Raw genomic sequence first — 15,944 nt, forward strand, 5'->3', positions numbered from 1 at the left:
GACGGCACCTCTATGAGCAAACACTTGGTAACAGTGGGAAGGAAAAACTCCCTTTATACAGGAAGAAACCTCAGACTCAAGAAAAAAATGACAAAATATCTCAAAAATAATGATTATTTATTATCTGAATATTTAGCTCAGTTTTAGTATTAGCTTACATGTTTTATGTGTTTTCAGACTAAATGTACTTGTCAGATGAAGCACTCTGATAAGCCATGTTAGTTATGGGTCAACGTTTAACCACGGTGATGTAAAAACAATGGACAAAAAGCTGAGTGAAAATATTACTATTTTGGATTACTGATTGCTCATGTGACAGGCATGATATAGGTACTTGGCTTGTCCTCACAATCCCAAGTTTCCATCTGAAAACGAGCACTTGACTTTGAATGACTGGTTAATTACTGATCTAAGCAACATTCATCTACCCGCCATGCCCCCACACCTTGCCTTTCATGCCTTGCATCCCAATGAGAAATTCCCCGACAGTCAAATAACCCAAGTGAGCTGAGGGGGAAAAAAAAGAAGCAAATCAGCTCAGTCTTAAAACATCACTGGCTGCTGTCACTGCTGGGAGAAAACAGGCTGCTCGCTGAGAGGCAAAACAGGGGGACCACACGGCAACAAGACAGCCCTTTGATGCCCACAGCAGCAGTCAGAGCGACCACAGGAGCTCACTGAACAGAGGTAATGTCAGAGGAGTCACCCGTCCTCTCCACCTGGCCCTCTCACGCTTCGTTATTTAGCCCCGAGGGCCTTGGATTTGATGTTGGCATGACAAGCTCACGGTGTGATGTCACTGGTCCACTTTTCTCCCCTCTACTCACCCAGAGGTGCCACAGCCACCTGCCTTCCGCCCCAGCTGGGGGATTTCTGCAGCTAAATATAGCTGTTGAGCTAAAGCACAACACAATGAAAAACCGAAAACATAAAAACACGCCCCACGGGAGCATACTCACAACGTGAGCCAATAACTTCAGAGAGAATTAGCAGCGGCGCAGAGCCTCCATACTCCACAGCTGCATGACACTTCAATAAAGTGCAGCCACTGGCATATTGTTTTTCTTGGCCTGCTTTGCAAGGCTTTAGTGGTTTTGTTAGTCTGCATTACCGAATTCACTCTAAATCTCTGAGCATAAAGCTTTACCAGATCTTGTTCCGTTGTGGCAGCTTCCAAAGAAGTTATCTAACTAAGACCAGCACATTTTACACTTCAGAGCAATGCGTTGCACAAAGAGAAAAAAAAAAAACATAACTTGTTTCTACCCAGAGGACAACAGTTGTAGTTAAAATCTCACCAACCTCACAGCTCCAACGTTCTGTCAGAAGAAGCGTACTTAAAGATTTATTGGCTAGGTGAGAATTTATTTTAATTTTTTGGAGCATACCGAACATATACAGACAAAAAGTGATCTGTGTGTTTAAGAAGCGCACTATCCTTTCATGCAGTGACTCAGGATTGTCAGTGAAATCTGTTCTGAATCCAGCTGGATGAGGCAGATTTTCTTTTCTGGGCAAGAGTCATGACGCTCAAGCGATGATGCTTTAGTGAGGAAAAGTGTTATTAGAAAAGCTTAAAAATCTTGGATGCATGCTGAGATGCCAAATATGTGGTTTTCACTTTATTTCAGTCACTATAGTCAAAAGAAGGTTGTCATTTCCATCTGCAGCAATTCATATTTGGACTTATGGTTCATTTCTGGGACTCCCAGCGCCTCCATGTGCAGCCAAGACAAAGAAAGTAGTGAGAAGACCTATTAAAAGGACAGAAGAGACACTGACAGCAGATATTACACAGATTATCAGAGAAACGGTATGAAAAGGAAGCACTGAGGTAGAGGAGGGTTACAAAGTGGCTTGCAGATGCACAATAGGTGGGCAAGTGTGAGTACAGCCTCGTGTTGCAATTAGGTGGCCTACCTAAACTAATATTAACCCTTTAAAGCCTGGGAAATAATCGCCAGGACATTTAAATGTGTTTCTTGAACTGTCGGACACATTTTTAAATAACGAATTAAATATAAATTTAAATATATGCGTTTTAATTTGTATAATATTTGCCACATCTAGCATTTTTTGCAAAATTTGAAAAAGGGAGAAAACATTTTCCCACGCACAGACTTTTATTCTGGGGTTTTTTCTCGTTCTCAGACTATCCTGGATCACATGCACCTGCGCTGCAAATGTCACGGCCTTTCTGGAAGCTGCGAGGTGAAGACGTGCTGGTGGGCGCAGCCGGACTTCCGCATGCTGGGCGACTACCTGAAGGACAAGTACGACAGCGCCTCAGAGATGGTGGTGGAGAAGCACCGCGAGTCTCGTGGCTGGGTGGAGACCCTGCGAGTCAAGTACGCCTTCTTCAAGCACCCCACTGAGCGCGACCTGGTGTACTACGAGGGCTCGCCCAATTTCTGCGAGCCCAACCCAGAGACGGGCTCCTTTGGGACGCGCGATCGTGTCTGCAACGTGTCGTCGCACGGCATTGAGGGCTGCGACCTGCTGTGCTGCGGACGCGGCCACAACACCCGGACTGAGAAACGCAAAGAGAAGTGTCACTGCATCTTCCACTGGTGCTGCTACGTCAGCTGTCAGGAGTGTGTGCGCGTCTACGACGTACACACGTGTAAGTGAGACAGACAAGTTGACTGCTGGACCTTCAACTCCCCACCTCCTGCATGACTTCCTTGATTCCCCCACCACACACACACACACACACACACACACACACACAAGCGCAGTCAAAAACATATTCATCCACACACATTCAAGCCCTAATGGGTAATGGCACATCAGTAATGGATACTTCTGTACCATTTTTTGTACAAACCATGCACAAGAATCTATCTTCCAAACCACTACCCCCATAACTACATAATATCTGAGCAGAATGTGTCCCGTGTTGACCTGATGGATAACTTGGTCCACTCTCACGGGAAGAAGCTAGAGTTGCCACTCTCCCCTCGTTCGTCCTCACCCTGCAGCATTGGGCCATGACTACCCCTCCCTTCCCCTTTGTCTTTATTTATTTCCCACCCTTCATGCCAACACAGCGTTTTCGGCATGTACAGTAACACTTTTACATGTGAGATTAATGCAGTAAAAAAAAACAAAAAAACAAAAACAGTGACTCTCCTTGCTTTTGAGTAAAAAGCATCTTCTAACTAACACCTCACTTCTCCAGCCAGTCTGGTTGGTTTACCTTTTTGTTGTTGTTGTTGTTGCTGTTTTTTAACTTAACCAACCTCTCTACCCAATCACTTACTCTTAAGTAATACTGAACACGTCAGCAGCCCCAGGAAACCATCACTTTGTAACTACTGAACTGAACTGAACTGAGGCACTGGAAGTGCCGCAGTCCTGTCCTTTCTAAACTACTGAGCTGATCCCTTCCTTCCCTGCAGACTGACTACTGCGACAGTCAACTAGAAGACATGTGCTTCAGTCTGATTTTTTAATAAACCCACATTTCTGAAATATTACCACTGAGCTGGGGTTTGAGGTATGCAGGAGGAGGCATGCTCGTTCTGCTAACTAACAACCCGTGCATATGTATTTATGTGCACTATTCATAACTCCAGGTGGTAAACATTTGAGCATTGTTTATGTGAGCAAATTCTTCTTGGTTGCAAGCTAGCAGTTCTTATGAATGACGGCGCTGTTACCACATTCACCCTGTAAATCGCTCATGGTTTCTACAAATGTCATGCAACTTCACCATTCAAACTTACGGAGTCTGGGGGTAAAAACTAACCACAGAAAAGTTCTGATTATATGTGTGAAGGTCACCTATTATGGCTGTGTCGTTATGAATTTGTGCATCAAACTTGAGTCCAGCTTATGTCCAATATTAACTCTGGTGTTTTGTTTTGTTTTGTTTTATTTTATATCACTTTCGGTGCAGAAAAACATTTGTCTCAACAAAAATCTTTTACTTCTGGGAACAAAAGGGAAAGAAAACAAGGGGATATGTGACGACACGTGGAGACAACATGGGCTGAGAAAGATCTGATTGGCTGTCACATCCTTCCATCTGTGTTTTCAGTCAGCTGGACAGTTGAGGTTTTTACGGTTGATTTATGAACTCGTATTCTTGTCAGTACACCCCGAAACACTCCTGCCGTCATGTTTTGATTTTTAGAATATTGGGAAAAACAAATTACTGCCATTTAATCAAAAGAATGCTTTTCATAGACTTCAGTGTCAGCACATTGTAACTTGCAACAAAAGAAACCGGTTTAAAGACCACTAACAAAAATTGCTATGATTTGTGGGTGGATTGTAAAGACTGCCAATTCACGAAGTTTAAAAAAACATCTGATTCTGAGAACATGAAGCGTAGAACGGATGATTTATAAGGGATGCGTATGTGCGTGTGCATGACAAGCTACTACAGAAGAGGATGGATGGACCGACGGACAGCGAGCTGGCTCTTCACAATGGTGGAGCAAAGCAAGAGAGGTTTCACACAACATGTTCTGACAGTCCCACCTGCTTCCTATTAATTATATTCAAGAACAAACACACAAGTTACCCAGTAGTGTGTAGGCTGTCCTCTCTTTGGGACATAGCTTAGTGTTCACGTCATCTTCTACACAGCCCTCCCTACCTGGGCCTACCTTTCTGTGTTCAGTCCCCCCACCCTACCGAGACCCCCAAAGGCCCCTCATCTTTCCCCGCTATATCCAAAGTTTTGTACAAATGTTTTAAAGTTGAATAATTCCCTTTTTATTTTATAATCGTAAATGTTATGTTTTTATAAATATTATTTATTATACAATGTATATATCTGTATGACTGAACTAAGATTATATATTTGAAGAAGAAAACCTGTGTCATGTTTCTTTATGCTTGCAAAGGTACACTCAAACACACGCCTCACTTTTCTACATGAAGTTGAAATGCAGGCTGAAACAAAGGTCTGTTAGATACTCCGTCCTTTGATACAGCATTCACTTACTTAATTTGATTCCACTTAAAGGAGAATTTTAATTATACTTTATTATTATTACGGTACTGTAGAAAAGTCCTGTGAAAAAACAAACTCCTATCGAGTTTTTTTGTGTGACTGTATATAAAAGATGGGCTTCTCCACATGAAAGTCGCCCATTGGTTTATGAAGTTAGAGGGTTTTGGCTGTTGGTCATCTTGGTTGCTTTTGAAGAGGCCATATTTGGATGAGAGCAGAGAGTTATTATTAATGTGCTCCTTCACACTCTGCCTCTAAAAGACGACATTTGACCACCTCCCTTTATCTTTAATGACACCTCAGTATATATCAATAAAGATGCAGTTTGATGACCATTAAAACTAATTTCTGAGTTTTTGTAAGGATAGCTGCACAGGCAGGGACCAGCTAACTGCTGATATTCACCGAGTCAACTTTTTCTATAAGCAGGCCTAAAATACAACAGAGATCAGTCAGTTCAGAAAAGAGCTTTAAGTTATTCCTAGTAGGTGGTTGGTTATGGTTATGAGCTAAACAGTCAAATTTCCAAAGTCGGGAAGTCATTTGTTGGGTACTTTTGCATTGTAGTCTGAAAACAACATGTTTGTGACATGTTGCATCTTATTGTTTAATTTTTAAATGATACCAGATTACTTCTAATTATTAACTTTACCTGATCTGTGTCACTCCATATTGCGGAGCAAGTAGGAGCTACAGCCTAATGCTAAACGACAAATCCAATGCAATCTCCCTCATAAAGACAAGAGGCTAAACTTTTTTCATGATTAACCAAATATTTCTTTTCCAACTTGAGTAGACGTGTATGTGACTTTTTCCAGCTGCACAATCACATCGCATTGGTTGCACATTTGGTTATTAGCTAGCAAAACATAGATGTAGCCGTTATGATGCCATCGAGTGGTTATAAACACGGAAGGAAAGTCTTTATGGAGGTCAAGTTAGAAAGTAATTGTTCCAAAGATTTTTATAGGACTGCAAATCCTCTTGTAACTACAAGTATCGCCATCATGTGGCCATAAAAAGAATGCAGGTTTAAAGCACAGCTTTGTCCATCTTTTATAGTCTTTGGTCCAGATACTAGCTAATAAATGCTAAAGAACAAACATAGAAAAAAACTAAAATTCAAACAAAGTACACAGACCACTGGTTTAATTTTGTTCTCTGTTGAATCTATATACAATATTGTCTACTCGACTGGCTAGTGCTGTTGCTAGGATTTATATGTGGTATCCCTGCATTGCTCTGCAATTTCACATCCAAAGCTTTGGGTTGCGGTGGAATTTCTATCGTCAGGTCGATCTGCTCTCTTCAAGTAGGTTTGAAAAAACTATGGTAGAAGAAGCAACTAGAAATGTGTAGTAGGAAACAATAATACTGAAGGAGCGAATCACAGTCATTGCAGGCTGTGCTGACGTGACATGTAGTTACTCATATAGGGAAGTTATGGTGTAGGATTTCAGAAGGATTGGCAGTTACATCATACTCTTTGCTCAACATACAGATTTAATCCAGAAGGATAAATCCCACTTTAGCTGCTCTACATTTGAGCATGTTAACAAGAGTGCATGGGAAGTAACTCACTTTAAGAGGCAGCCTCTAGTGGTCATTCAGTGAACTGCAGACACTTCCATGCACGTGTCATTTTTTCAGCTCCAGAGATATCTGAGAAACACATGCATGAGCCATTCTGTGGAAGTAGGTAGGTTATTCTGATTCAAACCCACATACTGCATGAAATGTATATGAATCTAAAGCTGAAAAGAGTCCCAAAGGATTCTTAAAAACTACTGCTGTTGATCCAGTTAGAACGAGCAAATGAACTATCATTCGTGGCTCAAGAGTTGGGAGTTCGCCTTGTAATCGGAAGGTTGCCGGTTCGAGCCCTGGCTTGGACAGTCTTGGTCGTTGTGTCCTTGGGCAAGACACTTCACCCGTTGCCTACTGGTGGTGGTCAGAGGGCCCGGTGGCGGCAGCCTCGCCTCTGGCTGTGGCTACAATGTAGCTTGCTATCGCCAGTGTGTGAATGTGTGTGTGAATGGGTGGATGACTGGATATGTAAAGCGCTTTGGGGTCCTTAGGGACTAGTAAAGCGCTATATAAATACAGGCCATTTACCATTTACCATGGCACCTGCCTAATCCAGTGATCTCCCGGAGTTCTTGATAATACACTGGCTACTACTTAGGATGAGGTGATCTCTTTATAAAGAAAAACATGTATGTGCATGAATTCAGCTTCCCATAATTCACAAGTTTTAGCTCAAATTTAATCTCACTTGCAGAAAATACAAAAAAGGAAAAAAAAATGATACAGCGACATCATTTTGATTTTCTACTAATATCTCAAGCAACATTTTGCTACTTTTTACTACAATCCTGGAGAACTGCATCAAGAAACGTGCACACATGCAGCAGTAGCTCCTCCATAAATGGCTGAGTGTTTTCTTGCCAGGCTCTACAATCATTGCTCAACCCAGAAGCTGTGGAGGTTAACCTCAAATGTGTGAATGGGTTCATCTCTTCTCAAATATTTCATAATCAGGAGGTAATTACACTAAGTGATAGTTATGACATTCTTATGATTTCAACAGCCATGAGAACATTTAATAGTTAACTTTTTTTATTTTTCTTGGGAGCAGGAACTTTTTACATGCTACTGTAGAAAACAGTGTCTGAACTAAACAGCAACTGAAAACCTACATTATAATAATGGAACACACAGCACAAGTTCCTTTGTAACGTCCCTTTAAAAACAACATTAACTACAGATACTACAATGTTTTTTGTTAGTAATATTATTTTATTCATACAATAAAAAGATCAGAGGCAAGGAAATGTGCAACATAAGAAAAGAAGTCATGGAATGATCTCTTCCTACAAATAAAGTCTATATAAACAAACATTATCATAATTAGTGTTTGTGCACATGTACTTTGCCCCGACTCTTTTTGTATACATATATATAAAATCCCAATGGAGTGCTAGAGGCATCACAAAGAGATTGCAGCACAAGCAGACACCCAGATACAACAAGCACTGCGCATATCTCTTATTTTATATTATCACATAATGCTGCAGAGGAGGAGACTGCCTGCTTGGTGTCTGCAGCTCAGAGAAGCACGCAGAGCTTCAGGGATGAGAAGGATGTAGAGAGATGGGATCTATATCTCGTTTGCTTCCTCCTGCCATCCTTTATCAGTCTTCTGATCCTCTGCAACTGAGTGAAGAGAGAGAAATAAAAGTGAGATGAGGCAGGCGGGCAAAGGAGGCATGCTGCCACAGGAGAGCGCCTGTCTAGTCGACCTATTTTTAGGCACGCTGTGCACCAGCTATACCATAAGCCTCTGATGCCAAGATGAGAAGCAAAGCTCCCGCTACTTGTTGAAAGACTTGTTGTTTATCACCGTGGGCACCGTCCTCCCGCGGTTCATTTCAGAAGGCAAGATTAGCAACTTAGACACATAACTTTCTTAAACTTTGCCCTGCGTTTTTGTAATGATTCGGATAAAGACATGGAATGATAATAACTTTGTATTCATTCACCTAGAGAGCTTTTATGATGCCAACATTCTGAGCAAAATCATTGTCAGAACTGAACAACACCCAATGCACGTCACAGTTTTACAAGCATGCATAGTCAAGGTAAAAAGAAAACACGCCCTCTTTAAATTCTAAGGTTTTATGTCTCAGGACATAATAACGATAATCTGGTCCTTAACAGGTCTTAAAATGCTGGAGATTTAGAGCAAAACATGACATATAACAGCATGTCATTTTTTTTTATTAAGTCAAAACACAGAAGCAGCATGCAGAGTAAATACAACCTCACTAATTCCAAGTTTCAGGACCTTAATAAAAGCAGACGTTTTGGCAGTTTGCTGGTCTGGAGCATTCAGGTGTGTTAATGCCACAAAGGAAACATCAGCAATGAGCTTAAAGAAGCAATTGTTGCTCCCCATCAATCTGGGAAGGGTTTAATTTTTAAACAATTTCAGAAAGAAGTAGAAAGCATTCAAGATAGGTGCCAGTGTTCCCAGGAGTGGATCCAAGAGCTCCTTCTCATGCTCTACAGGCCTCAGTTAGCATATTAAATATTGAAGCTCATGACAGTAAAATTCTAAAAAGACTGAACAAGTATGGCTCGTTTGGAAGCATTGCCAGGAGACATGTCTGTTCTCTCCACATAAAGAACATGGCAGCACAGCTACACGCGTGGCGACACCGCCGTGATGGCATGTTTTACAGCCACGAGACCTGGGCCCTTGTAGTCATGAACTCCAATGCATACCAAAGTATTCTAGGTCAGTGATCCCCAACCGTTTTTGTGCCACGGACCGGTTTATGTCCGACAATATTTTCACAGACCGGCCTTTAAGGTCTCGCTGATAAATACAACAAATAAAACCAGTACCAGTACCAAAAAAAGGAAGATTTATTCATAACACACGGAAAAAGACCCAGGGAAACTTAGATAACGATAAAAACGATTAAAAAATAACGATAAAACCCCTGAAAACCATCAATTTCACACCCGAGTCTCAACTCTCGGGGCTCGGTGCCAAACGACTCACGGACCAGCCCGGGGGTTGTTGTTACTCACTGTTCTAGAGTAACATGTGAGGCCATCTACCCAACAGCTGAAGCTCGGCCAAGACTGGATCGTTCGAAAGAATCAAGGTGTTGCAGTCCAGGCCTCAAAAAGTTCAGAAAGCAGTGCATAAAAAATGATCGCAAACCTCAATGAACTAAAGTGACTTTGTAAAGGGAGTCAAAATTCCTCCACAATAATATGAAGGACTGATAAAGTTATATAGAAAATGGTTACTTCAAGCTGTTCCTGCTAAAGGTGTCTCCTCAAACACCCGAATCATTCACTTTGTTGGGTTTTTTACAGTAGTGTTTGGTGCCCTGTGGAAGTGTTTTTATTGTGACAATTGTTTCGTGTGATGCTTCCGATTCCACGCACGCACAGATTAGCTGTAAAACTACTTAGTCAAAGGTAAGTTTGGTAATTCAGTTTTGAGTCAGCGCATTTTAACGACATCCTCCGTTATTCTGTGGTTACATCTGCTTGACTGGACTCGCATAACGTTATTTCGAAACTTTGACTGTGACTCTTCAAAGAGTGGAATCACAGACTTTCACATCAGCTCTCCTCAACCCTCGACAGGATATGATGAGTTAAAAAATTTAACGTTTCAGCTTAAAGCGGCCTCACCGTTGAAGGATGCCTCTATTTCACCGCGTGGCTCCACTGAGTCTAGATTGCCACAAACTTATCAGAAACCAGTCTGTAGAGGGAGAAAAAGGACAAAATGTGTATTATAAATCACACTTGGTACGATGATTAAAATGTAAACACTTTGTGCTTCTGACTAACTTTTTCCTTTCTGCTACATTTGTAACTGACAGCTGGTGAAAGTGACAGACGTGTGTGCGGTGTGAGTGTTCAATGTCAATTCTGCTCTGGTGATGTGGTTAGAAACAGGAAAGGAATACTTACGCTCCTTCTTCCTGCAGCAGACTCACGAACTTCCTAACTCTGTAGTCAGGATCCATCTGAAAAGACAGATATGCATGCTTAGTGCTAACAGTCATACGATAAAATAACTATATATTTTATTAGCAGGTTCTTTGTGAACATGCACGGGTTTCTTCAGGTGTTAAACATCACAGCGGCATGCTATCAACGGCGGCGGGTCCTGGAGTTCATGTTTCAGTTTGGATTGAAGAGAAGGGGAGGGAAAAGGAAGCAAAATTAATGGGAACCTATGCAATAACTTACAGTATGTCTGAAATCGCCTGTAGCAACCAGAGTTAAGACATGAGAGCAGTCGGAAACGTTGGAATGAGAGGAAAAAAGATAAAGACCGCAAATGTGTACGTGAGTGCGGCTGTTTGCAGCATGTCCCGGCAAACACAGGTTCATACTTCTTCAAGCTCAGAATGGGGTGTGTGTGTGAGGGGGGGGGCACTGAGCATAGCATTGGAGCATACCACAGCAATTACACAGCCCCAACAAACAGGCTGCACACATAGGCAACATAACAGAGACACAGTCGGGAGAAGAAAGGAGCTAATGGTGTGATTTGGGTTTGTCTGATGCTGCTGGTGGGATGTCCGTCATCGGTTTGGTAAACAAATATTACTTGAAATATGAGGTTTTGAGATGGACGAAGAAAATTCATCGTGGCTTTGAGCAGCAGACATCGATTAGCTGGAGTGAAACATTTCAAGTTTTAAAACTTTACTTCAGGAGTTTAGAAATATCTGAGAAATTTGTAAGAAACAAGGGAAAAAATGAGAGAAGCAAAGAACGAGATGATCACTGGAACGTAGATTTCCTGTTGTGACGTACGACAGCGACTTAATTAAATCCTGCTTGGTTCTGTGATCTCCTCACAGGTCACAGGAGTAAAGATTTAGGACACACAAATCATCATTTTGGCAAATCGAGTAACAGGATATTTAGTTCCTGTTTCTAATTGTTCTACCGGTTACATTTTATTTTTCCTTCTCGGTTTTGTTTTCACAAAATAAAATCACCACAGCTGGACATGATGTCACAGGTTACTACAGTGACTAATTCGATACTGTTTGTCTATTTCAGTGGAGGTAAACAGTTAAAGGATGACATCTTTTAATTTTAAACAAACATATTACTATTACTTATTTGGAACAAATTCATTTAAAAAACTAACCGGGACTAATTTTATTCATTTTGAGCTGCATATTTATAGAAAAGGGCTCAAGCAGTTTTGCATAACTCAAAACTACTGAGCTGCCGTGCAGCGGTTTATCCTCTGTCACCCTTTCATTTAAGCATCCTCATTTTTTCCTGATTGGCTGCCTTTTGTAAACAAAAGGCTTAAAAGGCAGGTGGGTGGGGCTTCTATGCTCACAAATAAAGCTCATACAAGGCAAAGAGCAGGAAAATGGAACCGCTGAAAACCGCACATTTAGAGCAGTTTAAAGCTTTTGGCTCACAGGGATTACTTGTACTCACGCTTACTGCTGTAAAATCATATATTTTGTCTGTAATGGGAAAAAAAAACCCAAAACAAAAGTCCTCTTTAAAGCCTCCACCAGTCCAAGTACCGATCAGTAAACGATTTATGATCAATCAGGTTGATTATGCTTTGTGTCCTGACAGGATCAATGTCCCTACAGGCTTTCCAAGTAAATCATTTAGGGGAACAGGGCAGAAAAGAACTACACCGCTTGCTACTGTACAGAAAAATGCACAAAAACAAAACTTGGAGGCCAAGCCACAAATCCCTTTAGGCAAAGTAAGGAAGGTGAGAAGACTCTGTACCCACTGCATCCCTCTACATAACGGGTGGGTTGAAAGGAGACCAAAAATCTGCTATGACTTGGTGGTCTATGTTTTCATTTTTGTACATGTCTCCTTGATTTATTTATTTTTTTAAACCTACCCCTCACATTTGCCCCCTTCAGTGGCTGATCTTTGCTTAAATCGTAGGTAAAACCAGACCACGAATAGCCTAAGACTTTTCTGATGAGTATCTTATTAGCAACACGTGAATATAACTTGGAAAGCTGTGCAGAGCACGGTTTCACAACTATGAATGTATTGGAGAGAATGGTTTGTGAACTAGAAATGTACTGGATCCCTCTCCTCAACAAATCATCAGCAAAGCCACACAGTTTTTCACTACAGCTAATAGATGACAGTTTTTTGTGCCTGACAGACGGATCCTGTTGACTGTCAAGAATGCCGGCCAGATGTCGAAGAAGAGGAGGGACGGCCTGCTCAAGCTCAGACCACACTGACAGAAAAAAATAATAATAACGCAAAGCCTGTGCCAGTATGAAATCTGTGTTTTGAATAAAATGGGAGGTGATGAGTGAGTTATTGAAAAGACTGTTTTCTTGTGCTTCACAAGTTTCGTACCCCCAAAATAACTTGACCTTTCTGTTGTCTAACACAACTAGTACACATGGAGCTGCAACAGCATAAGAAATGTCCAAAAATAGTCAAAAAAGAAACATAAGTTCACATTTTAAATAGATTTTTAGACAAACAACATAATAGTTGCTTATACAAGACATTTAATACAAGGTATGACATCCAAGCAGTCCAGATGTGTTGTTTGAGGAACTGTTTTCCATTCCTTGATGAGCATAGTCTGCAGCTATGCTCAACTAGGAGTGGAGCCTGCAACACGCTGGGTCGATGCACATCGTGTTCCAGGGTTTTGATATCCAGAAAAGCCTGCGCTACTCTGGCAGTGCAGGGTTTGGCATTGTCCTGCTGAAACAGCTGCAGGGAAGGGTGCTGTCACAAGAATGGCACAAGTACGGGTTGGAGCACTTCATCTTGTTACCTCTGTCCGATCCGATTTCCACCAAGAACAATCACATCTGAGGCGGCGCTCTCATGCAAAGCTGCAGGAGAGGCTCAGATACATATGGCAACGTGCAGAATGCCACAGCCCAGCCTCGGTCAACATCACCCCGTCAATCGCGGTACTCATAACAACGTTGTTTTTTCTCTTGGGTTGAGGATACATGAGTTAATTTGTGTTCGGTACTGAACTGAAAACTAGTCATAGAAGATGTTTGGGTTTGTCTATGAGATATATGAGATCGCTGATATATTTCTGTTAGATCTGCTCCTTCTGCACATTTTGAGCACTTATTATCATTGCTATGCAGATGACACTCAGTTGTATCTCTCTTTTAAACCACAAGACATTTGTAAGTTACAGATTTCTCAGAGGTGCTTAGACTCTGTTAAAAGTTGGAGGCTAACTATTTTCTGATGTGCCCCTGACAGATTTGTGCCTGAGGTAATGGAAAGTCCCCTTGCCACATTTCCTAAATCTTCTATCAGCAACCTTTGGATAATTTTTGACTCAGCTTTCACTTTGGACGGTCATGTTAAATCTCGCTTTCGCTTTTATCGCTTAAGAAATATTGCCAGTTTCCACTGTGTCATGATGGAAAATGTTATTAATGCATTTATTTCATCACTTCTGGATAATTGTAATTCACAGTTTACTTGTCTTAACAAAGCTTCCTTGGAACGTTTGCAGCCTATTCAATAAAAGCCGCTGCGAGGCTTCTGACTAAGTCTTCTAAATATTATCAGGTCACTGCCCATTAACTTCTGACTTTAAGATTCTGGATTTGACTTTTAGAATTTTGCATGGACAAGCACCAACATAAAGAGTAGAGTAGAGTGCACTTATGCATCCATATAGCCCCAGCAGGTGCCTGATGTCATGTGATCAAGGCCTGCTTGCTGTGCATGCAAGGCTGAAACCGAGACCGAGATTTTGCTACAGCGGCTTCAGAATCTAATGATCTTTTTTAAAAAGCTGCCAAAAACCCATCTTTTTGTGTTGCAATTTTACCAACCTACTTAAAATAATCTCTTTTGGAATAGATTTAAAGCAAAGATGTGCTTATTTTTGGAAAAGGGAACGAAAGCACATCTGAGAATGCAAATTTAAACGCAAACCCAAAGTACGAAACTACACACAATGGGTCATCACAGGCTGATGTTTAAAAGCTGTATTGTTTGCTGTGTACCAATGGTGATCATTAATTATAGGAGTCGTGAAAGTGTGCCCCCAGTGTCAAACCATCCACTTTACATAAACCCACAAATATTATATTTTTTTTAAAAAGAAGACAAAAAAACTTGCATTACCGCAAAATTCATACTAACTACAACATAAAACTAACTAAACTGTTGAAAAAAGTAAAAAAAAAGACCATAATAGTTTCTCACCTGTGCCGCCATTTCAATCAGCATCAGCAACTTTTTAATGCCGATCCCCAAGCGTTGGCCCTGTACAGCTTTAGCTATCATGGCCCGTTCTTTCTCATTGAAACTGCCCAGCAGCTATGTAAAGCAGAAAGAGACACAGGAACGATCAGTGCGAGAGAGAAACACTTAAATTCTGTCATTCATTTTTTGCATTCAGGAATTCTAATAAAAAAGTAAGCAAAAACAATGTCGCCAAGTCTAATGGTAAGAAGAAATTCACAGAAGAAAAGCATCTTGCATCATAGATGCAATTCTTAGAAACAGACATTAGAAATTTGTAGTTTCATAGTTGTGTAGTTTACCTCAAAGGCCTCCATCAGCTGCTCTACTTTTGAGATATTGGGAATGTGGATGGTGGTGCTGAAAGCATCCAACATCTCCATTTCCTGAAGGACGTCTTTACGACTTGTGGTGCCAATGATGAGCAGCTTACGACCCTGAAAGAGAAGCAGATGTCATTTTGTCTGGATCTTTAATCGTTCCCTCACATTCATCAGCTGGTCTCCTCCTATTGGTCATAGGAAAAAGAGAGACCAATGATGTATAACCATTTGATAATGTACAGGAAAAGCACAGGAGCAGTCCAGATGAAAGTGTGTGATGGCTCTAACAGAGGTTCAAGCATCATGATTGCGTGTCCTGGATGGTTTCAACACTTAAACAGAGACTGCAGCGTGTTGTGCGCTCTGCTGAGAAGGTGATTGGCTGCAGACTCCCATCTCTGCAGGACCTGTACACCTCCAGGACATTGCGGCGTGCAGCTCGGATCTCAGCTGACCCTTCTCACCCTGGACACAGTCTGTTTGACCTGCTCCCCTCAGGCAGGAGGCTCCGGTCCATTCGCACCAGAACCTCTCGCCATAAGAACAGTTTCTTCCCCTCTGCTGTTGGACACATGAACAATAACCATATGACTGTACCCGCCACTAACACATGACCCTACGCTGTGTCACTGCATCATTCCATGTTTGGCACTGATCACCACCTGCACTCATGTATATATCTTTCAACGTAGCACTCTTAATTCTTATTCTCATGTATATATCTCATGTATATCTCATGCACATATCTTTCCACGTAGCACTTTTAATTCTTATCCCTACTTTTATTTTTTTCCATGTCTATTTAAGTGCTATTTATGACACTATGTTTGCACTGAAGCACCGCAGCAATTTCCTAA

At 41.4% G+C, this 15,944-nt stretch overlaps 2 protein-coding genes across 6 annotated transcripts in view; one reads left to right on the top strand and one right to left on the bottom strand.

Annotated features, from left to right (window-relative positions):
- The window catches only part of wnt3 (wingless-type MMTV integration site family, member 3), a 74,339-nt gene extending 69,575 nt beyond the window's left edge, over nucleotides 1-4,764 (top strand). For 3 of the 4 annotated variants that reach the window (XM_086304293.1, XM_086304292.1, XM_086304291.1), the window contains one exon: nucleotides 2,152-4,763. In XM_086304293.1, the coding sequence (XP_086160419.1) occupies nucleotides 2,152-2,631 (480 nt within the window). In that variant the 3' untranslated portion in view covers nucleotides 2,632-4,763. Of the gene's footprint in view, nucleotides 1-2,151 lie in introns of all 4 variants that reach the window. The other variant, XM_086304294.1, reaches the window with a different exon arrangement.
- Nucleotides 4,765-7,244: 2,480 nt separating this feature from the next.
- LOC147323749 (vesicle-fusing ATPase-like) overlaps nucleotides 7,245-15,944 on the bottom strand; it is a 30,299-nt gene continuing 21,599 nt past the window's right edge. Inside the window, exons 18-22 of one of the 2 annotated variants that reach the window (XM_086304295.1) lie at nucleotides 15,067-15,201; nucleotides 14,726-14,839; nucleotides 10,469-10,524; nucleotides 10,184-10,256; nucleotides 7,245-8,182 (exon numbers count right to left, since the gene is read on the bottom strand). In XM_086304295.1, the coding sequence (XP_086160421.1) occupies nucleotides 10,226-10,256; nucleotides 10,469-10,524; nucleotides 14,726-14,839; nucleotides 15,067-15,201 (336 nt within the window). In that variant the 3' untranslated portion in view covers nucleotides 7,245-8,182; nucleotides 10,184-10,225. The remainder of the gene's footprint in view (nucleotides 8,183-10,183; nucleotides 10,257-10,468; nucleotides 10,525-14,725; nucleotides 14,840-15,066; nucleotides 15,202-15,944) is intronic. The other variant, XM_086304296.1, reaches the window with a different exon arrangement.

This window comes from Aulonocara sp. 'chitande type north' Nkhata Bay, linkage group LG8, assembly GCF_057382095.1.
Source record: "Aulonocara sp. 'chitande type north' Nkhata Bay isolate Kocher_YH1m ecotype deep benthic linkage group LG8, A_spYH_male_GT1.1, whole genome shotgun sequence".
Lineage (NCBI taxonomy): Eukaryota > Metazoa > Chordata > Actinopteri > Cichliformes > Cichlidae > Aulonocara > Aulonocara sp. 'chitande type north' Nkhata Bay.